Genomic DNA, 23,847 nt, shown 5'->3' on the forward strand with positions numbered 1-23,847 from the left:
ACTATACAAGATCAACAGGACCTTAGTGCCTTCATCAGGAACTCAATGGGCATGTGGCATAAAACACTGGAGGCCAACTTCAAGCCCATAGCACAAGTCACCATCAAGTGCGGGGTCTGCCAAGGAGATGCTCCTATGCTGCCATGATTAGTGCCCCACTGCTGTTCTGCATAGGTCTGAACCCCCTCAGTGAGATCATTAACAAGACTGGCTACGGATACGGAATACGGAATGGAGCAGTTGCCAGCCAGTTGAATGACATCAAGCTGTATGCCAAGAGTGAACGAGACATTGATTCATTGATCCACACCACCAGGATATACAGCAATGACATCGGAATGTCATTCGGACTGGAGAAGTGTAGTCGGATGATAACAAAGAGAGGGAAGGTAGTCAGAACTGAGGGATCGAACTACCAGAAGGCAACATTGCAGACATAGAGGACAGCTACAAGTACCTGGGGATCCCACAGGCAAATTGGAACCATGAAGAGGCTGGTAGGTGAACTGCAACCACCAGGTACCCGAAGAGGGTCAGGCAAGTCCTGAGGAGTCAGCTGAATGGTAAGAACAAGATCCGGACTATAAACACCTCTGTCCTGCCCGTGATCAGGTACCTTGCTGGGATAATAAGCTGGCCAAAGGAGAAGATAGAAGCCACTGACATCAAGATAAGGAAGTTCCTGACCATGCATGGAGGGTTTCACCCCAAGTCCACCATTCTGAGGCTGTATGATGGGGACTGGTGAGTGTCAGTACCACAGTCTAGGATGAGACAACGAACATCCACAAATACATCAGGAAGACAGCCCCAACTGACCGTGTGCTCAGTGAATACCTCAGGCAGGAGAAACTCAAGGCACCATCATGGAAGGACAGGCCCCTGCACGGTATGTACCACCAGCAGATAGAGGAAGTGGCCGACATCCAGAAATCCTACCAATGGCTGGACAAAGCTGGACTGAAAGACAGCGCAGAGGCACTAATCATGGCAGCACAGGAACAAGCTCTGAGCACCAGATCCAGGCTAGGGTCTACCACACCAGGCAAGACCCCACGTGCAGGCTGTGTAAAGATGCCCCTGAGACAATGCAGCACATAACAGCAGGGTGCAAATGCTAGCAGGCAGGGCATACATGGAATGCCATAACCAAGTGGCCGACATAGTGTACAGGAACATCTGTGCCGAGTATAACCTGGAAGTCCCGAGGTCAAAATGGGAGATGCCCCCAAGGGTGGTGCAGAATGACTGAGCTAAGATCCTGTGGGACTTCCAGATGGTGGCTAACCAACCGGATATAGTGGTGGTAGACGTAGCAATACCGAATGACAGCAACATCAGGAAGAAGGAACACGGAAGCTTGAGAAATCAAGCTCTCAGGCCTCTGGTAGAGTCCCATATAGACTGCCCACAGGGGCGAGAGGAGATTTTTTTTAATATAGTGACCTATATATAAGTCTGCCATGTCCTTTTACCTTTTTCAAGACCAGAACAGGTTATGTACACATGATTTTATAAAACATAGGTCAGCATTCAATAAAGATAATGTGTGTGTGTTTGTGTGAAAGAGAGTGAGTGAGAGTGACAGAAAAAGAGAGAGTGAAAAACATTTTTGGAGGAAAAAACTGGATAATAGAGAACTGTCTGTGATCAAGCCACATAAATATTCTTTTTTGATGCTCTTCCAAACCCTCTTCATTGATTATTTACATTTGCTTACATCCTAACGTATTTTTTATGCCCTCTTTTTATTTGTTCAAAGGTTTCTAAATAATCAAGCACTGTTTAGTTGCAAACTGAGACCTGAACAGCGACCACATGAGTGAAATAGTGAAAGAAAGAATTGTTATCTTTCATCATTAAACCTTTCATAGTAAAGCCTTGGTATTTCCTGTTGTGACAAGCATTTCCTAATCAAATGAAGTCACCCTGCCCTTTAAACAAATGTAGGTCATGTTTGAAAATAGGACAATATTAACATATATCACATATTTTATTATTTTGTTGGCCAAATTTGCAAATTTCCACTCTTTAGCTTCTGATTGTGCAATATTTTATGCCAGCTTGATGTGTTTATTGACTGAACAAGTCAAGTGTAGCCCCTGCTTTTTTTTTTAAACCAGGAAGAAAATGTGCTGTTAAAATGACTCATTCATTTTTTTTTAAACTACGACATTCATAGTGTAGAGGTGTACATGTCTGTACCTGATTATCCCTACCTGCTTTGGGTGTGACGACTACCTTCCGGGTTACAGTACACATTCGCAGTCCCAGTGCTTGAACACATGGCATGATAGCAGGTCTTTAGACCTGTCCGTGTAATTTGGGAGAAGGTAAGAAAAATCTCTTAAGATCTGCAAATGACAAATGGAAGTTTTATTTGTTTGGTTCTTTACATGGAGAAGGCTATAAATATTTTATGTGATCGGCCAGTGATGAAATGACTATTTAAATGTATCACATTCCATAAACTGAATGTAAGACCTTATTTTACAAATAGTTTAAGCTAAGACATAAGACGAACTCATTTTAGTTTTGTTTTTACATCCATTAACATGAAGTAAAGTGAAAGTGTGAAGATGGCAAACAGACCAGCCCTGCCCACCTCTGAAGGTGGAGAAGTATATGTAACAAGTAAAACCAGTGATTCCTTCTCATTTTTGGATGTCCTCCATGCCAATCAGTTTAAAGGAGAGTTTGTTGAACCACAACACGCTGAGCAAGTGGAGGAAAACTTTTACAGAGGGGCCCCACCGAACTGGTTAAACTTCTATATCAGTGAACAAGCAGTGTCAGATGGCACTGCAACTCCTTTTATCAAACGAGATGGATATGAAACCCTTAAAGAACAAATTCACCTGAGAAGAAAAGGCCCTGGGACATCAACAATTAAACTGTTTCATCAACAAGGATGTGGGGGAACCACACTGGCTATGCAGGTGCTGTGGGACTTGAGGAAAACCTTCAGATGTGCTGTTTTGACAGGCTCAACATTAGATATCACAAAAGTTGCGCAAGATGTGGTCAGCCTTTTTACAGCAGGTAGCCATGGCCTCCAGAACACTGTACTGTTGTTACTAAATGATGAGTTCATATTGGAAATCCTCCAGGACAGGATTATGGAAGAGATTGCTGAACAGGATATAGATATTGATGTGCCTGTAGTAATTTTACTGAATTGTGTGAGAAGCAGTGACGGGATTATCCACCAAAAGGAGCATTTTTATGAACTGAGACAAAAATTCAAGAGGAAAATGAGAAAATCTATCATTCTCAAAAAATCTCTCTCAGCCAGAGAGCAAGCAGACTTTGATATGAAAAAAGAAGAGCTTGGCAGAAGATTTGGTGATCGGTGCAAGCAGTTTCATGGTTTTAACATTCTGCAGTCTAATTTCTCTCAAGCCTACATCAGGAAAGCATGTGCTACATTTGAACATATCAAAAGAACAAATAAACCACTGAAGACACAGCTTGCTGCCTTCCTGTGTCTGCTGAACGCCTATGCACCAGGTTCATATCTCCTGGAGTCTCAGTGCCTGGACTTCCTCAGACATGAAGATGAAGATGACTTTACACTGGAGGATCAAATGCAGCCTTTCAGTCATATGATCATCACCTTCCAACAAGATGGAAGATCTGAAAAAAAGGTTTGCATGGCTCACAATATGATAGCTCAGTATTGTACTGAACTGTTGGCTAATGCAGGTGTGACCAGAAGTGACACAACAAGAAATTTCTTGAACAGTTTTTGCAGAGGTTATGTTCCTCCATGTTTACTTGGGTTTATCAAAGACATGCTAACCAAAAGAGAAATTACGGTAATAGAGGACCCAACTGATGGCATTAAAGAGAAGAAAGAAAAGTTTTCCAGACTGATTCAAGATATTACAAAGAGAGATGATGACAAAAAGGAAGGCAAACATCAGAGTCTGTCAGTCTTGAAGGTGGCCTCAAAAAAATTTGATGACAACCCACTTTTTCCACAAACTCTTGCTCGTTTTTATTATATTGAACTAGAAGACTACAACGAGGCAGAAATTTGGGCAAAAAAAGCAAAGCAGAGAGCTCCTTGGAGTTCATATGTTGCAGATACACTAGGCCAAGTCCATAAGAACCACCTGAAGAACCTAAAAGTTTCTGCCAAGCCAAGAGAAATTTTGCAGCTTGCCCAAAAAGGCATGGAAGCGTTTGAAGATGAAGAACGACTTGCTGAGAATGAGCACATGAAAGGCAAACAGGGAGATGGGAATATAAAAGTCTTGCGTGCTTTAAACACCAGAGGGCAGTTTTGTTATCTGGAAGTTTGCAGCCTGTTGTATGACCATCTTATCAGACATGATGAACTTTGGAAGCAAGTTCTCACAAAGACTGTGTCACTGGACTCTGTCAGGAAATCCCTCAGAGATGAGAAACTTTTCAGGTTTAAGGAGCTAATAAACAGCCTCAGAGATTTGGTTGAGAAAAGATTTGAATTTTTCGACAATTTTTTAACTTATTCATATTCTGTTGTAAAGAAAGAAGATCCAGCCTACATTTCCAGAAAGACAATAGAATGTTACAAAAAGTATGTTGGAGATGCTGAACCAAATGATCAACTCCAGAAAGCCTTCCACAAACTTAAACAAAAACTGGCTGTCACTTCTCCGGGAGTACTTTCATGTCTTGAAAGATGCACTAGATCAGACACCAAGGACATTGCTGTACGGTGGAAAGAAATCTGTCAGCACAAATACTCTACTAGACATGCCTTACTCAACTACATTCTGGCCAATATCATGCTGATAAATATGAAAGAAACTCCCTCCAGCTCCGACTACCAAAGCAGCTTTACAGAGAAAATGCCACTGGCTCCTGAGATGCAGCCCGAGTTTCACATGTTAGCCCTGCTGTTGTGTTGGCCTACAGATGGTGAAGACAAATTGACCTTTGACCTCCATCATTTAATCAAAAATATTCTGCAATCCTATGAACAAGAATATAAGTCACTCTTTCAGTCGAGGTACCTTCGACCCCTATTTTTTCTTGGACCGGGTCAGGGTCTGAACAGATTTGTTCACAGACGCAACCTTGAGATCTTGTGGACTCAAGATGCACTGAAAGCCTCAAACACAAACTGGAGGAACGACGATATTTTCAGAGATCCAACAGTCCAAGGCAAACTTCTCAGAGTTAAAGGGGTGGTGAGAAATTACAGGCTGTATGCAACATTTGGCGGCACAGAGATCAAGTTGGATGTTAACCGAAAAGACAGCCTCTGGAAATCAGGCCATGTGTTCTTTTATCTTGGATTTACAATCAGTGGTCCTGTTGCTTACAGCGTTCACAGAAGAACTGAGGGTAAGAAAATTAAATTATTAAAATTCTTTCCCTTAACAAATTAAATGCTTTCCTCTTTGAGTATTACATTTTTGCATATTATAATAACAATCAATTTTTTAATAGAGCTAGGTTGAATTGACCAAATGGTGTTTCCTCCATTTTTCTGCTTGAAAGATGCTAAGATTAAAAAACATGTATTTTATGTACTTATATCATATAGAAATCTCACACAAGGTAAAGTAACGTTAAAATTGTGTTAGAATTATTTAATTTTGTGAGCTAGCTCTTTAAACGTTAACTTTGCTTTAAGAAGAACCTTCTGAGAGACCTCTGGAAGCTTTTGCCAATGAAAAGGTAAGTTTCTGTTTCTGTGGATTTTTTTTTTGTACTCATTTATTGCATCTTACATAATCGTGAAAGTTTTACATTTTAAATGACCGTGATAATGTAAAAATATATTGTACAACAGGACTCCAGTCAGTGGACTAAGCAGAAACCTGAAGTCCAGATAAAGGACAAGGTTCATACGTACAGGTGAAGGTTATCACTAATTACAAGACACACAATAAAGTGGTTTGGGTGTAAAATGTACCACTTTGTACTATTTGTTTTGTGCCGTTTCTGTTCGTACATATGAACAGAGCAGTTTGTCTTGTCTATTCAAATTCAGCCTGCAGTCTGAAAGTGGCAACTATGAATGCAGCGAGTCTGCCTTGCGGTGGGTTTGTAAGGAAACGGTCAGCTTCAGATACCAGTTTAGCTCATGGGAGCGATTCATGAGGAAACCTGTATGCATGGACTACATACCAGCAGGACCCCTAATGGACATCAAAGTCACAGATGGGAAGCTAGAGGAAGTCCGTCTGCCGCACTGGATCTGTACAGGTGAGAAGTCGTAAAACACATATCATTGTTTTATTACGGTAATAAAGATATTTATGGACACATGACTGTTTGTGTTTTGCAGGTGAAAATGCAGCGATGTCAGACATATTTCGAGTTCTGCATGTGGACAGCAGTGGAGATTATTTGGAGCAAGTGTCTGAAATGACATCATCCCATGTGAAGTTAAACCAGCCGGATTTCTCTCTAAGAGGAGCCATGATCCTAAAGAAACTGGGCCTGTATCTAAAAGTTTTTGCTGATGTGTTGATATACATGCAAATCACATCTGGCCTCACTCTGCACGTTTACCTGGTCCCACATGATCTTCTAATACAACAGGTAATGTGATGTCACATACTGGAGCAACAATACAAAGGAGAAGTGAGGAAAAATATCATCAAGGTGATATATAATAACAAACAGAGAAATAAACTGCTCTCATTGATAAATACAAAAACACAGTGACACTACAAGGCAGCAAATTAATAGAGTTTGGTCTCTAAATAATTTGACAATATTTTTGTTGACTTTCAGCCGGCAAAACAATATAAAAAATGAAAAATATAAAAAATACTGTGTTAACTGTTAAGAAATTACAGCCATTTTTTAATGCACAGTCTTCTGTTCAGAGGCTCAAATGCAATTTAAAAATTTTTCAAAAGATCAGCCGTAAGCTTTTGTTCTCTTTTAAAATAATTTGTTCTTGCTTTTTTTCCTCGTCAGGGAGATAGATTGCAGTAGTGCAAATTCATTTTCTCATCTTAATATAAACATAAAATACACGTATAAAGAAATGAATAGATATAAACATAATATCTGATTCTTGTATGTGAAGAATGGTCAATTTTTCTGTGTTTCAGGAAGTGGAGAAGAAGGAGAAATCTGACGGATTCAGAAAAATCAGAAAGACAAGTCCTATTGACCCTGTACAGCTGGAGCGTTATTTCCACCTCTCAACAGACTGGGACACAGCAGAAATCTGCCCTGAGGTTTGGACTAAGTTGTACTTGTGTTCATTGCACCATAACATAGAAACAGCAAAAATCCTCAAGTTTCCATAAAATGTTTTCTCTACAGAAACAGCAGTTCATGTTGGAGAGGAGCGACACTAATTTCTTTGAGGTGGTCATTGGAAATGTGAAAAGCGACTTTGGAAACTTGAAACTGAAACTTGAAGTTGAGCACAGGGGAGGAAAGGAAAAGGACACCATCTGGACGTGCACTATCGGAACAGGTTAGTGTTTTATACGTTTTTGCCCTGATGCAGCTCATCTAAACTATAAACAGCCACCATTTGACCAATGTGAACCCTTTTATTCCAGATGACTATTAAACACAAGCATTCACCAAGAACAGGGTAAGAGGTTTGCTTTAATCCATCATTATTTTATAAAGTAAATTCCTTTTTCAAATCTAATGTTTTGCTTATCAAGACATAATTTAAAAAGAAAATCAGGTTTTGAAACAACTTAAAAACAAACCTGAGAGAAACAAAACAAAAAGCAGTTTTTCTTTTTCACCCATTTGCTGTAAATTGTTCGCTGTGGTCTGGATCATTGTCCTTTTGCATGATTTCCAGTTTGATCCCATGGCTATAAAACAAAGCCCAAACCATCACCCTTCCACCGCCGTGCTCTACAGTTGGTTTGAGGTGTTTGTGCTCATACGCTGTTTGGTTTTCTCCAAATGTAAATGGTAAATGTAGTGCTGTGCATTTTGTTCAAACATGCCTACTTAGGTCTCACCTATCCAAAATATATTGTTTTTTTTCACATGCAGCATTACTGCTGTTCTTTTAGATAGAAGAGATTTTCCCTCTTTCCAAAAAAAGCCTGTTCAAAACTTGTTCAGTCTTTTTGTAATTGTACTCTCATTAACTTTAATATTTAATGTGCTGAGGCCTGCACAGTTTCAGATGTAGCTCTTGGGTTTCTTGCAGCTTCTCTGAGCAGGGCATGGTCTAACACTGGGATGAATTTACTGGGATAGTGACTCCTGTGTTGACTGGAAGCCGTCTTGAATGTTTTCTATTTGCAAATGATTTTTCTTCCCAGACTGAAGAACATCAGCAATTTCTTCTTAATAATTATTATTGCTTTCCTATTTGGAATTGTGTTAACACACACCTGAATGCTCCAGACTAGGAAACTACTGAACGACTGCTTTTGTAGAGGTACTCGCACATGCTGATGATCAATAATCTAGTGCATTTCTGTATCAACACCTGGCTTATGCTTTCTCTCTTAACTCCTGTGGAAGCAGTAAGCAGTGTGCTTAGTTCTGTAGCATTTTAATTTTCGTTAAATAATGACAGTGTAATACGTCATGTTGCTGTTCATCTGAGGTTTTAGTAATTTTACAGGCTTGTAAAGACCAGGTGATTTTCATTAGGTGCTGATATGCAAAACCGTAGAACTGAAAAAAACCTTCCTTTTTCATAGCTATGTATAAGTATATATATATATATAGATATGTATATATATAAATAACTATAATATAGAGCATTACAACTTGCCGTGTTATATTATTTTTTATTTGTGCTTTGTGGGCAGCATTTCATGGATCGCCATTGGACAGCTCTGATGGACAGTGAGCGAGGCAGCAGTCGTTCTAGACGAACTTCGGGAAAAAATATCTGATCTCCAATGAGAAATTTGATGCTGTGAAAAATTTAAATGAGCCAAATGAAAGATTATTCAAAGATGAGCTCTATGAAGTCTCTGAGGTTTCTCATGTATGAGCTTGAGGGATCTCAATGTATTGTTTAGGGAATGTAAAAATATGAACCACATTTTAAAAGTTTTTTTTATTTAACTCAACCAAATATAGATTTTTCTCTTTTTAAAAAAAGGCTATGTTTATTTTTTAAAAATTGTTTATCTTTTTTTTTTTTTTTTTATTAATCTGTGTAATTTAATCTCTTTTATGTTTTTCTACAACATGGGATACAAATGTTAATGTTTACTCAGAATACACGCAAATAAAATATTCTGAACTTTTATATTTAAATATTGTATACCTATATAAATATATTAAATAAAAATTTTAATTTTTTGTCACAAAATTTTAATTTTTTTGGTCACAGAAATTAAAAATGCTACAGTGACATGTTGTATATTAAAGTGAACAAAGTTTACAATGAAGCAGAAGAACCAGAAAAATAAATATGGAAATATTTTAAGATGGAAAAATGTGTGGGGTTTTATTTCGCAGGTCACAGAACGAGACAAATATAAATGTGTACAGTTTTTTTCCAATGCAGATAATCCATTTTTACAGGATGCTACTGAGGAATGATGGGTAATAAATTAGTTCAAACTGATACTTGTACATAATGAGGTGGAAAGCTATTGGTTCATCTGAGCGATGAGCCCCTCCAGCTCTGGACGCGCCTTGAACCGTGCTTGGAAATCAGCTTCGGTGTGCTGAGAGGTACAGAGGGAGAAGAGAAGTGGATTAGTACTAAAAATGATTATATGACCAAAAACTACACATGCACATTGCTTTTAAGAGTAAGATGGAGTTTGGTTTGTTATAGTGAGCACTTCTACAATTATGGACCAAAAGATGAACATGCAACAGCTAACTCACCTCCGTCACAGAGAGCTGAACTCCCTCTGGTTGATTCTTTAAGAGGACGTCCATGAAGACGGGACACAGCGCGGCGTTCAGAGTGCTCAGCTGGACAAAAGGTCATAACACTGTTAGCAGTTAGGTCTTTAAAACCTCTCATTACACCTGCAGGACCTGCAGTTTGAGCTGAAAGCACAAAAAAAACACCCCCAAAAAACACAACAAGCCAGTTCTTACCTGAATGACTCGGTGGTGAGTCTTGAGGACAGCATCGACGTACGTCTTGGTGCCTTGCTCCTGCATCAGCATGACCTCTGTGCTCTTTGTTGGTAAAGCATAGCTGTATGTGGGAAGCATTAAAGAGCATTAAAACTTCAGTCTACTAGTTAAGTCTACTACAAAGAAAAAAAACAACTCACTGTAATATATTTGTAAGATGAGAATTTGGCAGATTATCTGTATCCATGACTCTTTTCGCATTTGTTTACAAGCACTTACATTGTCAGAGCGCTTTCTACTTCATCTTTATTTGTAAATAGAAAAATAACAGGGCTGTTTGTTCTATTAATTTATCCTGATGAAGGTCTGAAGACTGAAATATCACAAAAAAGCTCATTCAAGAGAACAAGAAATGGGATTTTTTTAAGCTTTCATCCCACACACTGAGGCAATGCAGAGGAACTCTGCTGCCACCTAGTGACCAAAGTCTGAAATATCAAGGTTTAAAACTTGATCATCTACCATCCTTACTGTTGCTTTGACAGTTTAACTATGTCAGTCCCTTAATGTGGAACAAATATCTAAATAATTTTTATTCCATCCTTTAGAGGGAAAAACAACTTATACAAATCTGCAGTTCATCCTAACCAAATGTTTCTATCTGCTTAGTTAATTGTTAATTACACACACATAAGAGAGAAGAGCGGGGACCTTTGATACCCGCTCTACCAAAGAGAGTGAACCAAATCTGATTTAATGTTGTTCATATATGGAAAAGAATAAAAACAGTTTAACTTCAAACATCTAATCTTAATGAATAGGGGGCAGTTATAACAGAAAGTGGAAATTTTCCTATTGAACTTAACATAGTTTCCATCTCAGCTCCTTAAGTGACTCGGTTAAATGTTACCTGCTGACCTGCAGTGATCAGAAACCTCAGACCCGCCATCCAAACGTCCTCACCTGTCTGCCACTTTGATGCCGAGCCGGTTGCAGAAGTTATGGATGTACTGGGAGTAATGTTCCACAACAGTCATGTCATATCCTGACACGTTCACATTCAGAGTGCCGTACGCTGTATCTGTCGCAGACATGATCTGTTTCATCTGCTGCTTGTCCTTCTTTTTCCTCGGCTGAAACCAACAAAACAGAAAAGGTCCAGACAGTGTCTTCAGTTAACTCTAGCCTGCAAACAATTTAAAATTCACTCTGGTAACCACAAGTAAGCCAGCAGTCTGACACTGAAGAGTTTTGTGAGGACAGTCTGGTGGTCTTTAAGATGAGATAGGCCTGATTATTCAAAACTGTGTGTGTGTGTGTGAGGAGAATGTTTTTAAATTCATTTCTGGATTTAGCAGGTAGCCACTCAATATATTTTCCACTTGGAGTCTTACCGCTTGCTTAGGTAACAGATATTTCCACCTCCCAATGCCGTGGGTTGGCATGCCCTTGTACTGTCGTTCATTTACAGAGTGTGTGCCTAAGAAGAGAACAAACAACACTTTCAATATTCTGCAGCAGCACAAGCAGTTTGCATTGAGTTTGCATACACAGGATACAAATACTTACACCAAACAGGATGCCGGATGGACGGTGCAGCCCTTTAAAGATTACAGAACACATATTAATTATAAATAGTATCAGAAGGAAAGAAATCATCTCACCGCGATGTGTTTAGAAACATAAAATATTCTACGGTCTAACAATTGAGACTTGTTGTAAATGTCTGTGCTTCAACCTGTTTTAAAAACGTCCATATTTTAACCTAAATGCCTAATTAAATTAAACATATAATGTCTACAACTGGGACAACCGAAAAAGCAAGGCAAAGACTTACCGACAAGGTGTCAGCGCTTTATTCAGCAGCAGCGCCTGCTGTGCGACAGACGCCTGCACCTGGAGACACACAGAACAACATCACCTGTCAAACAGTGTAGCCCAGCAGTATTTGGATATCCTCCTTCAGTATATCGATAAACCCCCATTGTGGTCTTCCTCTTTTCCTCCTTCCCTGGCAGCTCCATCTACAACATCCTCTGTTTTTCCAGTTACCTCTACAGGAGCCAGAAAAGACAACAACGACACAAGCACGGGGCTCATTCTGGCTGCAGACTGACAGGAAGCTAACTTAGCTCCAGCACAGCTCTGACCTCTGTGAAGTCAGCAAACCTTTAGCAGAGAAAACACAAACAAGCGGGACGTCACCTTCCGGAAGACAGGATTCATCACTCCGCCTCTCTGTGTCGATATTTAATGTCAGATATGCTCAGACGAAACTCCTCACAGAACTACATCTGCTTAGGATGAATAACAGGCAATAACACACGCACTGGTGCAGACGCCGGAAGTCCGTGCTGTTTTTTGTCCGTCGGCTAAACAAGGGAGTACAACCGTTCCGGGTGTCGTGCCAAAACGTGATTACAGATGTCTCCGTGTGCTCTGTGTTTTTTAATGCCTAATATAGTTCCTTATAGTGGTAAATAAGCTGTAGACAACATGATTTGCAAAGGGGCTATATGTAGAATAAAGAATTGGCCTGTTTTACAAGTATAAACTAAGACCATTGCACTACATTCAAGCACTTCAACCCGTCCTCTGTGTGCCTTCATGTTGTTTTGTATATATTTTATATATTCTTCTTGATATTTATTCAGCTGTTTTACCAAGTATATTTCATTCCACGCACGGTTGGTGTGGAGCATCCATGGCGAGGTATGTCTTTAAAACACTTGTAAAATTGCTTGTTTGTCCAAAACGTTTTATTTTCTTAGCAGATATAATGATACAATAAATGTTTTATTTAGTGGATATTTTGTTGATTTTCACATACTTCACTGAAGAGGTATGTGCCACCCTGCCTGGATATCTTGCCCCTCCTTTACACCTCCATGATGTAAAGTTTTCTAGCTCTGGCACTGCTGCTCTGTCCTCTGCATTAAAATTCACTCCCTTGGGGCAGTTAAAATGTATTTATAGGACTGTGATGTCATGCTTAATACAATCCATGCTTCCCTCTTGGCTCCATCTCTCTTGAAGAGACTTTTGATGTCAGTGACACTTTGACCCAGAACATATGGAAATGTTCCTGTCACAATTCTTTCTGGCTCAGAATGACAATATCATTCATGAAAAATATAATTGACATATTATAGGCCAATAATACACAACAGTTTAAATACTAGAGCAGGTGGTTGCTTTTCCTCTACAGTGTAGTGAACTATATTGGGGTCCCATGACTTGCTTGGTTGAACAGGCTACTCATGTACTGAAAGCTGTCTCTAAACTGTCCCACTTACTAAGGGCCTGAACTAAGATTTTATTATTATTACTATTATTATTAGTCTGCAGTGATGGACAGATGAGGTCAGGCTGGGGTCTCTGTGGACTATGTTTGCATATGATGTTGCGATCTGTAGTGAGAGTAGAGAGCAGGTGGAAGAGAGAGGTAGTCTAAGGAGCTTTCAAAGAAAAGTGTCTGGACTTCTTTAGGTTGCTTGAAGACGTTTCACCTCTCATCCGAGAAGCTTCTTCAATTCTAGGGTCAAATTGTGGGGAGTCCCAGATTTAAACCCCGTTCACAGTGGACATAAATGGCTTCTTTCACTCCTCTTTCAAACCATCTGTCTTCTCTGTCCAAAATGTGAACATTGGGATCCTCGAAGGAGTGACCTTTGTCCTTTGAAACGTGTTCAAGCAACCTAAAGAAGTCCACACACTTTTTTTCCCCCCCCAAGCTCCTTAGACTACGATGACCTGGATGACTGAGAATCTTCACAAACATGAAGAGAGAGGTAGCGATGGTGAATGAATTTAAATACCTATGGCCAACCAAAGCAACAGACAGTTAACAAATAGGTGGACAAGACAGTGCAGGCAGGCTGGAGTGGTTGGAGAAGAGTATCTGAGTGATTTGTGAAAGAATAGCAGCTAGACTGAAAGGGAAGGTTTACAAGATGGTAGATCTGCTGTGATGTGTGGTTTGGAGACGGCAGCTGAGCTGGAGATTTTCACTCTGAGTGACCAGAATGGACAAGAATACTAATGTGCATTTGGGAGGGACAGCTAAAGATGTTTAAGGTGGTGCTGACAGGCAAAGAGGAAGACCACAGATGAGGTTCATGGATGTAATGGAGTACATAGAGAGGATTGGTGTGACAGAAAAGGAGGATACTAGGGATATGTGATATTTGTTTTATTTTCTTTCTTGCCTATTTTCCTGTGTTTAAAGTCTTCACCGTGTCAGCTTTAAATGTTTTAATCAAACTGCAGTAATGCGTTTCCTGTTCATCAAAGCAAAATTACAAACTCTAATGTCACAATTCTCCAGCAACATAAACAACACCGTGACAACAGTGCACATTCACCAGGCTTTTTATTATTATTTTTATTATCCTTTTTACAATACCTGAAGTTTGGCCCCTCAAATCATTTTATCAAAATGGAAATCAGCTGTCAACATTCAAAGATTTCAGGTGTACCACAGCCTTAACAGTAGTAAAGTGCGAAAGTCCACATCACCTAAAACTGGTATTTTAAGAATAATGTATGAACTGTGCATAGGAACAATTATTTTTGTTTTCACATGTTTGTAAATGCATGAACTGCTTTTAAAGCACAAAAAGCAAAAAGTCATTCTGCAGTAAACTTCTGTTAGCACTTTTTTTTTTTTTTTTTTTTTTTTTTTTAAACATCATGCCAAGCAGACAAACATCTCCTAAAGTATGCATGCACACACTCTCACTCACAACCTTTTCTCTTTGGCTTGCAATGCTGAACTTTACAAAAACAATCACAACCTCATACACAGGTTCTGTTCCAGCAGATTTCTCATAGCCTTCAGCAGGAGTTCTGATCGAAGGGCTTTCTTTGGAGCCATTGTTGTATCGAAGGTTTTGCTGAAAGTTCTTCAATCAAGCTAAGGAAATCTAGCTAACAAGGTGAAAGGGTAAATTCTCACACTTTCTAAAAAATCTTTTTGGCAAAGTGCTAGAAAATCTGGCGTCACAGACGTGCAAAGGTTTCCCCAAACTGAGTATGAAGCCTTCCGGTCACATTCAACCATTATACATTCACACTGATGTACAGCGAATGATTCTATAGGAAAGCACCAGAATTAGGTTTACCAGGATGCGACACAGGTTGAGGGTGAGAGTCACTTCGGTACATTCTCAGTCCTTGATTTGTTTCAAGTCCAGCTGGACTGGAAGCTGTCACTCCCCGGCATGTGTCTGGATGCTGTGTGAGGGTTAGAGGCAAACTGTGAGGCTTCTTAAGTCTTTATCTTCACATTCTGCGAAAGAGAAGACGAGCGATTTGTCATGTGACTGTTCACTCGTCCACAATCGAGGATCGACTTCAAAGTGCTTCATTAGGTGGAAAATAATGCTATTAAACTCCTCTTTCTTCATCGTCGTCCTCTTCATCTCCATCCTCTTCTTCCTCCTCAACATCCTCCTCCTCCTCCTCTTCCTCCTCCCCAGGGCTGTAATCATCATCATGCGGTCCCACCCCATCTTCCTCCTCATCGTCTTCCTCCTCCTCCCCCTCGCTTCTCATTTCCTCTTCGCTGCTGTCATCCAGGTCGTCTTCATCTTCGTCCTCCTCCTCCTCGTCCTCCTCTGGAGCCTCTTCGTCATTCTCGTCCTGCTCCTCCTCCTCTTCAGGATCAGAAACGTAGCCTGATGGAGAAAACGAAACAGAAGTTTGAGCAGAGCTGAAACAGCACAAATCCGTTACGCTGTCAGATGTTTTTCGGATCAAGGGCTCGTGTAGCTGTTTCAGACACAGTGACGAATGTCAGCAAATGACTGAATATTTCTTACACAGGGAATTAATAGCATCGATAATGTGAGACCGGAGCTCGTCTTCCAGAAACTTTCTCATTTCCTCTTCCATCGTCATTCCAACACCCTCCGTCTCCATGTCGACGTACTCTGGGTAAAACATGTTTTTCCTTAGCTGCCTGCGGTAACTAAAGCACACAAAGACAAAAGAAGTGACAGTTTTTGTTTCCTCCATCCATGTATGCATGTCTTAAATCGCTAATCGTTTGTTACAACTATGCTGACACATAAATAAACACTTCAGTCAGTCTATAATTATCAGTTTAAGTAAAACTACAATATGTGCTGGTAAAAGCTCCTTAAATATCATGCTTCTAATGTTTTTTGTGATATACACACAGCAGCCACTTTGTTAGGTACACCTGTTGAACTGCTGAATGCAAATATCTAATTAGCCAATCACATGGCAGCAACATACATGTCACAAAGGCTGAATCATCTCAAACTGGTTTCTTGAACATGACAGTGAGTTCGCTGTACTCCAACAGTCTCCACAGTCAGCAGATCTCAATCTAATAGAGCAACGCTGGGACGTGGTGGAGCGGGAGATTCACATCATGGATGTGAAGCCGGCAAATCTGCAGCCACTGTGTGATACTGTCATGTCAACATGGACCAAACTCTCAAACATTTCAAGCAACCTGTTGAAGTAGCTTTGTAGTTAAGAAGGGGGTCCAACCTGGCACCAGTGAGATGCATTCAAAAAAAAAAAAGTGGCCTCCCAGTGACAATGACATGAATATTTTGAGGTTTGTTTGTTTTTTTTTTCCCCACAAAGAAATAAGCTAACAGATAGATCATTTCAGCTGTGAGAAATATTAGAAAGTTTAAACTGTATTTTGTCTGTATGATGTGAGAATAAAGCAAAGATGAACTGAGAAATGAATTTAAAAAAAAAAACAAAACAAAAAAAAACTTACTATTTTCCTTTTGTCCTGTATGCCTGAAAAAGACAAAACAGACGTATCAACACAATTAAAGCAAAGCAATTATTAAAACAAATCTATGTGTGTTTCCCCACACATAGATTGTACTTTGGTGGGTAGCTCTGGAATATAAACCATCACTCTTTTCAACACTTACATTATCCTAGCAAGATAGTCTGAGAGTTTGATGACAGCATTTTGTTGGTATTTTGACAGCTTTTAACTTCAGCAGGTTAAACTTTCTTCGGATCAGTTCAATAATGTCACAAGAAAGTGTTGTGTTCTTTAAGAGTAAAATCACCGTTGCAGTTTGACAGTGACACGTTAGAGTCTCACCTCGATGAAGCGGAAAGGGTCGCTCTCGAGCATGAGGCCTTCGATGCCACAGCGGACTTCCTGTAAGCGCGCCTGGTCCTGGGTGATCTTGAGGATGTTCATCTGAATGGTCGGTCCGTTGATGTCACAGTGAGCACGTGCACAGTCGCGCAATCTGCCGATGAAGCTCTGCACTTTGGTCTTCATCTCGTCTCCCAGTCGGGTCAAGCACAGCTCGGTGTCGTCCATAAACTTCTAACGAGGGAAGCGGCGGAAGGAAGAAAAGGCAATGACAGCAGGATGATGGTGCAATTGTCCAAGAATTTAATTTACTCAACATGAATGTGTGATGTGTAAATGTCACGTTGAATCAAATTTTGCTGTTTTGACTTAAAGTTGACTACACGGTGTAGTGGTTTACACATTCACCTAACCTAACCGGACAAGACACAGTCCCTTTGGGGTGCGTCAGGAAGGTATGGAAGCTCATTTCTGCCACCAATTGTATTTTTTTTCCAGCATCTGTAAATCCAAATTTTGTGTTACAATGTGAAAAGTTTCAAATTAATAACTTGGCAGTTTTTTTTAGGCATCTCGAAATTTTGAGTTACTCACAAGTTTGAGTAAGAGCATTGCCTGACTTTGTTTTTGAAGCAGAAACAAGTGCCCATAGCAAAGGCATCCTGGGTACTAAAAATAAATAATCAATCAGAGCCCATGTGATTAAGGGAGCAGCAGAAAAAAACCCCTCCTTATTATACTCCTTAACATGTTAAGCTTATTTATAATTAAAAAAACAAAACAAAACTGGTTCAAGTACTTGACTTTGAACAAATTACTTCTTTTTTAGGATTCGAATTTTGGGAAAGGTGGAGCTGGTTGATTCAGAGAGCAGTATCAGATGAGGTAAGAGGCACACCTGTTGTGCAAAGACTAATTGCTCCCTTTCATTATTACAGCAGCGTAGCAGAAGGGGAAGTCATACAAGGAGGACGTACACAGTGAGAATGACTTTTAAAAAGCACATGCCCTGAGCGCCCTGTTTACAAAGCTGAACAAGCTGTTCAATGCAGAGGAGAACTAAGAGTGACTGAGCCTCTTGCCACAGTACTAGCTAGTTGTGGTCAGACACTCATGGGCATAAATGTCTTTTAAAGACATTAAAGATGCTGTACAATCATTCCTCCTGGAAAAAAAAAGAAATCTTTAAAAGCTCCAAATTACCATGACATCCATGTCCAAGACTAGAAAACAGAAACTTCTCAGCACGACTACACTGACCACAATTGTACTGAAGTAAAACAACCACATGACTATGGGGAGAAAAAAGAAATAGTCTTCAGGTTGCTCTCCATGGTGCTGAAAAGGTTTTTTTTTTTTTTTTTTTTTTTTTTCCCCTCTAAAATCACTGCACGGAATATACAGAACACTAAAACAAATGAAACTGCAGAAGCTTCAAAGTGGTTTTCATGAACATCCTGTCAGCTGTAACGGTTTCTTCTGTTTAGAGGTCTCTGGCTTTCTTTAACTCGAAGGGCATACATGCAGCAGAGCTTCTTAGAACATGATGACCCAGCACCTCCACAAAGGCGTCAGTCTGCACCTTCAGAGGCCTGGGATGGACTTCATCTAGTTTTGAGATGACTGAGGGCTTACATTCATAACACTTTGTCATGGTTTAGACGAAAGGAAAAGGCGCTGTGTTAGCCTTATCTGGATAAACAAGGAGCTTTGGAAAAACTGTAGCTGTGTCCTGATACCACACAGCCCTCACTGATAATTACTCCTGCCACCATTGTGATCATCCCTGCTTTCCTCGGCAATGAGCTTTCTGCAATACATGTTTCTGTATTACATACAGAAGTCTCTTAAATGCTTCATCTAGAACTAGTAGTAGTACTGCTAAATGCACATGCTGAGTCAGTAATTATGTTGAGGTACAGGCCTCCCAGAGCTGGGATTGAAAAGACACAAGTGCAAAATAAAAGTAGTTTTAAAAAAAAAAGAAAAAAAAAAAAAAGACAAATTGTAACATATTCAACAATTCATTGGTTATGTTTAGGTTAGTAAATGTGTAGCCTCTTACTTTATTATGTCGCTCCTTCTCCTTCTGCTCCTGGAATTTTTTCTCTGCCATGCTGTACTTCCTTTCTGTTCTGTACAGCTGCTTGTCCAACGCCCCCTGGCAAACAAGAGCGCCCGAGCAAGTTTAAAGCGACTGAAGCTACAACATGGTTTCACATTTAACATGAAGGGACTCAAAGTTTGATTAATTACAGCTGTGCAGAGGACGACGCTTCAAACTGATGATGACTTACAGCTTACAAATGAATAAATAAATAAATAAATGAATAAATGTCAGAAATTTCCACACTTGTTTTCTTAATGGGACAATTTTTGTGTTTCATTTATTTATGGTAGTATAGTTCCCGTTATCATTATTTTATATAGAAAATACTGTAATTCACCCACTGATCGTGGTGTTTGAGCTCAGCTCTGATAAGCTAATCGATGTTTTCTTAAAGGTGTTTGCCCCATCAAAGCAATTCCCAAACTAACAGATCTCTTTAAATATTTTTCAAGTATGAAAATGCCCCATCTTTGCTAATAGGAGTAGAGCAGGAACAATTATCTCATAAACCTCATATTACTGAAGATTTTCTGCTTTTGTCTCTGTTTTATATATAAAGTCTCATAAACATACATGACTTTTCAGATTTTTTTAAACATCTTGTGGCGGGGCGTGGTGTGCGTTGCGGCTGCAGGGAAGCCAGACGCACCTGAGCAGCATCTGCAATCACGCCTCGCTGCATAAAATAGGAAGTGCGTCCTGTCATTATGTTGTTGTTGTTGTTGGTGGTGTGTGTGGCTGGGAGCTGCAAAGCTACAGCCAAGCAGTGTTGAAACAGCTGAGGGCATAAAGTATACGCTGGAAAGCGTTAAAATGTGGACGGGTCTGCAGTGGTTCTTTCATACAGCTTAAATAAATAAATATATATAATCTCAACTGCCGCTCACAGGATATTTTCTTTTTTTTTTTTTTTCAATCCATTCCCACAAATCCTAGAGACGGTTTTGTGGGAAAACCCCAGTTTCTGAAACACTCAGACAAGACCATGTGATACCAACACCCATTCAAAATCACTTAAATACTCTGTTCCTCATTCTGATGCTCAATTTGAATTTCAGCATTTCTACTTACCTAAATGAGTTTCTGCCTGATAATGTTCGCATTAACAAGCATTTGAACACATGTATCTAATAGAGTGGCCAGTGCGTGTATATTCAGTGAAAAAAAAAACCCAACTCTTTACCATCATAACATTACAGACTGAAGACACTAATTTTGGTAAAGAATGTACCTTAAAATCCTTCATTGTATTTTTCAGAGTCTTGATCGTGTGTCCTGAGTGTCCTCCCTCTATGGTACAGGCGTTGCACACACATACCTTGTCATCAATGCAGTAGTATCTGGAGAAAAAAATAACAGGGCTCAGATAAAAATGAACACTAAAGGCTGATCAACAGACCAAATCAGTAAAGCCTGAGGGGAACAAAGGAAAAAGCTCTGCATCTAAGTAAAAATTTTGAAATCCTGGGGCAACATCCTCACTAGCAAATAAATAAATGTTTTAAGGGCACTCAGCTACTCTTCATGGAAAAGTCAAAAGGCCATCTCCTCCTCCCCCCTACCTGTAGATCTCATCATGATCAGGGCACTTCCTCTTCCAGAAGTCATTCATCGGCTCCGTGAGAGGATGCATGCGGAATGCTGGCAGTTCCAGATGTGGCTTTAAATGCTCTTGGCACATCGACACCTCGCATTTCAGGCAGGTCTTTACTGCAAACATCGAAGCGGCAGCAGCAGGAGCTGCTGCTCCCTCGCTATCACCCGCTTGTTGAGAAACAGAAGCAGCAGAAGATCCGCCCACAGCAGCACTGACAGTCGGCGCCTCGGCAGAACCTGAAGGGCAGTAGTCACATGGCACAGTGAACCCATTCCTGCAAGGTTGTGCCACAAGAGAAGACGACGGCAGATCCCTGGATTTTAACGCTGTGGGAGGCATGGCGCGAGCCCTGCGCCTGTGGCGGTAGTCATCGGCGATATTGGCAAGTTTAAAGTTTTTCTGAAAGTTGGTGCTACACCGGTGGCTGTTGCGGCATTCTGGACAGCGGAAGTGACTTCGCTCCGCCTGCCGCTTTAGGCGATCGAGGCAAGTCTTGCAGAAGTTGTGCCCGCAAGGAAGCAAGTGAGGGTCCCGGTACAAGTCCAGGCACACCGGACAGGTGAGCTCATCCTGAAGGACACTGGACTGCGGTGACTCAGCCGAGGCCATGCCACTGGATGCGAGGGCAGGGGAGATGAGCCGGAGACAGATGGACGTGGCCCAAAATAGGAAAGAGTGGCAATGATGAGGGGGGACAGATGTGGAAAAAGAGGGTGAGGTGGTTGGGATAGGACAGCGTAAAAGGAAAAGAAACAAGAGGAAAAAAAGGACTCCGCACTCCTAAAGTGTGGTTTTACTTTCTGCAGGCTGCAGAAAAGAGAAGAAACAAGTTTAAGTTTATTGCTGATCAACGTCTTCAGATTGTATTCTGTCAATTTAATAGCTTTAAACACAAAAATAAACATACAAGGCCTAGAGAAAACCAGTTTACTTGTTATGCTTTTCATATCAAACAGACCATACAACTGCATTTTTTTGCAGCTGGGTTGCATAATTTAAATGTGCTGCCAGTCATTTACCGTCAGAAAAAAAAATCAAGAATATTAATTATTCTACGAGCCTCAAATGTCAAAATGTGCTGCCTTTGCCTTTTCTTGTGATGGTATACTTGAGCATATCTGGCTTTCACTGATAAAAAAAAACACCCCCAAAACACACAGAAGGTTGAGCACGTCTACGGAGACCAGGTCTTATAAACGTGAAATTTTCTTAAATATTTAAAGGATTGTTTTAAGTACGCTTCAGAGTGTCACATGATCTTCCTCACTCTACATGCTGCATAATAAAGCCTGGAATTGAAAGTAAAACTTCCTGCTTATCGAGGCCTCAGGGCAAAGTCACCCGTCCTGTCCTGCTCGGTTTATTGAACACGTTTAACAATAACAGTCTGGTTAAAATCTGCAGCCTGAAGATAAGCTGCCAGCCACTCCGTGCTGTTTACATGAGACACAAAAAAAGTGCAGTTCCCAGTGGTCAGCATTGGTTCCCAGTCTCGCACCTGTCACACACACAGGCCTGGAAACCTCCCATGAAAGCGTCCAGCCCTTGATTAAAATAGAGGGCCTTTAACGTGTCACTGATTTAAAAACCTGCAGTCGCCTCTAACTGTCCGTCCTTTGAAGTGTTAAACCGACAATTAGCTAACTTGGCTACACTAATCTCCCGCTCCCCGTCGAGATGCCGGGAGCTAAAGGTTTAAAAAAACAAAAACGGCACAAACAGACATTAAAGTTCCCTGACCTCGACAGAGTATCCAAGGTGGCTTCGTGAAGAGCTGAAACGGTGATTTTTGCGGTTTCACAGCCTGTCAGTCGTGGCCGTGGTGCACCTGCCGTGGCTAACGTGTTAACATTACCGCCCGTTCGCGCTGTCGCTTTTCCCCCCTTGTTCCCTCTGTGTCCGCACACAGTCCAGGTTAGTCCGCGGGGAAATATTCCAGTCAGCCGGCATTTAGGTTCCCATCTGGAGTTTTCTGGATATGACACAAAAGAACGAGTTGACACAAACCTGTGCGGAAGACAAACGGACAGCTGGTGAAGAGACCGAGAAGGTTGATGCGGGGAAATGCCGCCTTTACGGTGCCTGGGAAATTTGTAATTTATACGTACTGCCCGATTTGTTTGTGATTGCGCCGCTCGGGGTCGCTGTTGCATGGTGTGGGCTGTTGTGGCTCGCAGGATGTTTAAATACTGTTGAGCACAATCATGTTTCAATGTATCTTATCGTCCTCATGATCTACTATGATGTCATAATTTTAGTTCCTGCCATACCAAAAAGCATGATAGTAACTGTAGTATCATATTTGAGTTAAAATCATATAATACTTTTTTTTGTACTGTATTTATGAATATTTGTTAAAATGTCACAAGAGAGAGGGATGAAAGACGTAACTGTGTGTACAGTACATTATAATATGAATACCCTTCTTTCTTCATCTGGACATACTGCCTTTCCACTCTTCATCCTCCTCATAACTGGCTTCACTTCTTCTTCACTACACTGCACATGAGGGTGTATGGTGAGGTTATATATGTTTATTAATAACTTTTTACGTATTTATTGCACTTTACAAAATACACTTTTTACACCAAGCGGGAAACAGCCTAAAGTATCTTTCTGTGTGTGTGTTGTGAAAGAAATAAAAATACAAGGGTAAACTAAGCACCTGCATTCACACCTATGGGCAATTTAGATTGATCAGTTAACCTAACCCCACTAATTGCATGTCTTTGGACTGTGGGAGGAAGCCAGAGTACCCAGGGAGAACATGCAAACTCCACACAGAAAGACCCCGGCCTGATAGTGGATTTGAACTCAGGACCTTCTTGCTGTGCGATAACAGTGCTAACCACCGTGCCACGGTGGCACCGCAATGTTTCAAACAATAACTATTGCTTGAAAAATTTGAGCTCTAGGTGTGAATACTGGAGTGAATGTGAGTGTGAATGGTTGTCTGTCTTTGTGTGTTAGCCCTGGGACAGACTGGCGACCTGTCCAGGATGTACCCTGCCTCTTGCCCTATGACAGCTGGGATAGGCT

The 23,847-nt window shown here is 40.6% G+C and overlaps 3 protein-coding genes across 7 annotated transcripts; 1 reads left to right on the forward strand and 2 right to left on the reverse strand.

Moving 5' to 3' along the window:
* The first annotated feature begins 2,145 nt into the window (after positions 1-2,145).
* On the forward strand, positions 2,146-9,215 carry LOC116323897 (sterile alpha motif domain-containing protein 9-like). Of its 4 annotated transcripts, none has more exons than XM_039609988.1 (10): positions 2,165-2,333; positions 2,562-5,337; positions 5,630-5,673; positions 5,789-5,853; positions 5,990-6,204; positions 6,287-6,543; positions 7,065-7,193; positions 7,282-7,438; positions 7,527-7,561; positions 8,757-9,215. In XM_039609988.1, exons 2-9 carry the CDS (start codon positions 2,580-2,582, stop codon positions 7,535-7,537), a joined length of 3,636 nt encoding a protein of 1,211 aa, XP_039465922.1. In that variant the 5' UTR covers positions 2,165-2,333; positions 2,562-2,579; the 3' UTR covers positions 7,538-7,561; positions 8,757-9,215. The 4 variants fall into 4 exon arrangements, 3 of the variants coding, with proteins under 3 accessions (XP_039465922.1, XP_039465924.1, XP_039465923.1); XM_039609990.1 differs by having other exon boundaries at positions 5,633-5,673; XM_039609989.1 differs by lacking the exon at positions 2,165-2,333 and having other exon boundaries at positions 2,414-5,337.
* Positions 9,216-9,379: 164 nt separating this feature from the next.
* mrpl48 (mitochondrial ribosomal protein L48) lies at positions 9,380-12,361 on the reverse strand. The gene is made up of 8 exons (XM_031744373.2): positions 12,202-12,361; positions 11,834-11,892; positions 11,566-11,597; positions 11,391-11,476; positions 10,960-11,129; positions 10,015-10,117; positions 9,796-9,885; positions 9,380-9,629 (listed from the first exon to the last, which is right to left on the reverse strand). Exons 1-8 carry the CDS (start codon positions 12,220-12,222, stop codon positions 9,552-9,554), a joined length of 639 nt encoding a protein of 212 aa, XP_031600233.1. The 5' UTR covers positions 12,223-12,361; the 3' UTR covers positions 9,380-9,551.
* A 1,988-nt stretch (positions 12,362-14,349) lies between these two features.
* zgc:92594 (uncharacterized protein LOC436996 homolog) lies at positions 14,350-22,908 on the reverse strand. Of its 2 annotated transcripts, none has more exons than XM_031744377.2 (8): positions 22,816-22,908; positions 20,774-21,615; positions 20,443-20,551; positions 19,167-19,262; positions 17,102-17,335; positions 16,760-16,782; positions 15,819-15,967; positions 14,350-15,674 (listed from the first exon to the last, which is right to left on the reverse strand). In XM_031744377.2, the coding sequence occupies exons 2-8, from the start codon at positions 21,415-21,417 to the stop codon at positions 15,385-15,387; spliced, it is 1,545 nt and encodes a 514-aa protein (XP_031600237.1). In that variant the 5' UTR covers positions 21,418-21,615; positions 22,816-22,908; the 3' UTR covers positions 14,350-15,384. The 2 variants fall into 2 exon arrangements, with proteins under 2 accessions (XP_031600237.1, XP_031600236.1); XM_031744376.2 differs by lacking the exon at positions 22,816-22,908 and adding an exon at positions 22,549-22,809.
* Positions 22,909-23,847: the final 939 nt, after the last annotated feature.

Source organism: Oreochromis aureus, linkage group 3 (genome assembly GCF_013358895.1).
Source record: "Oreochromis aureus strain Israel breed Guangdong linkage group 3, ZZ_aureus, whole genome shotgun sequence".
NCBI lineage: Eukaryota > Metazoa > Chordata > Actinopteri > Cichliformes > Cichlidae > Oreochromis > Oreochromis aureus.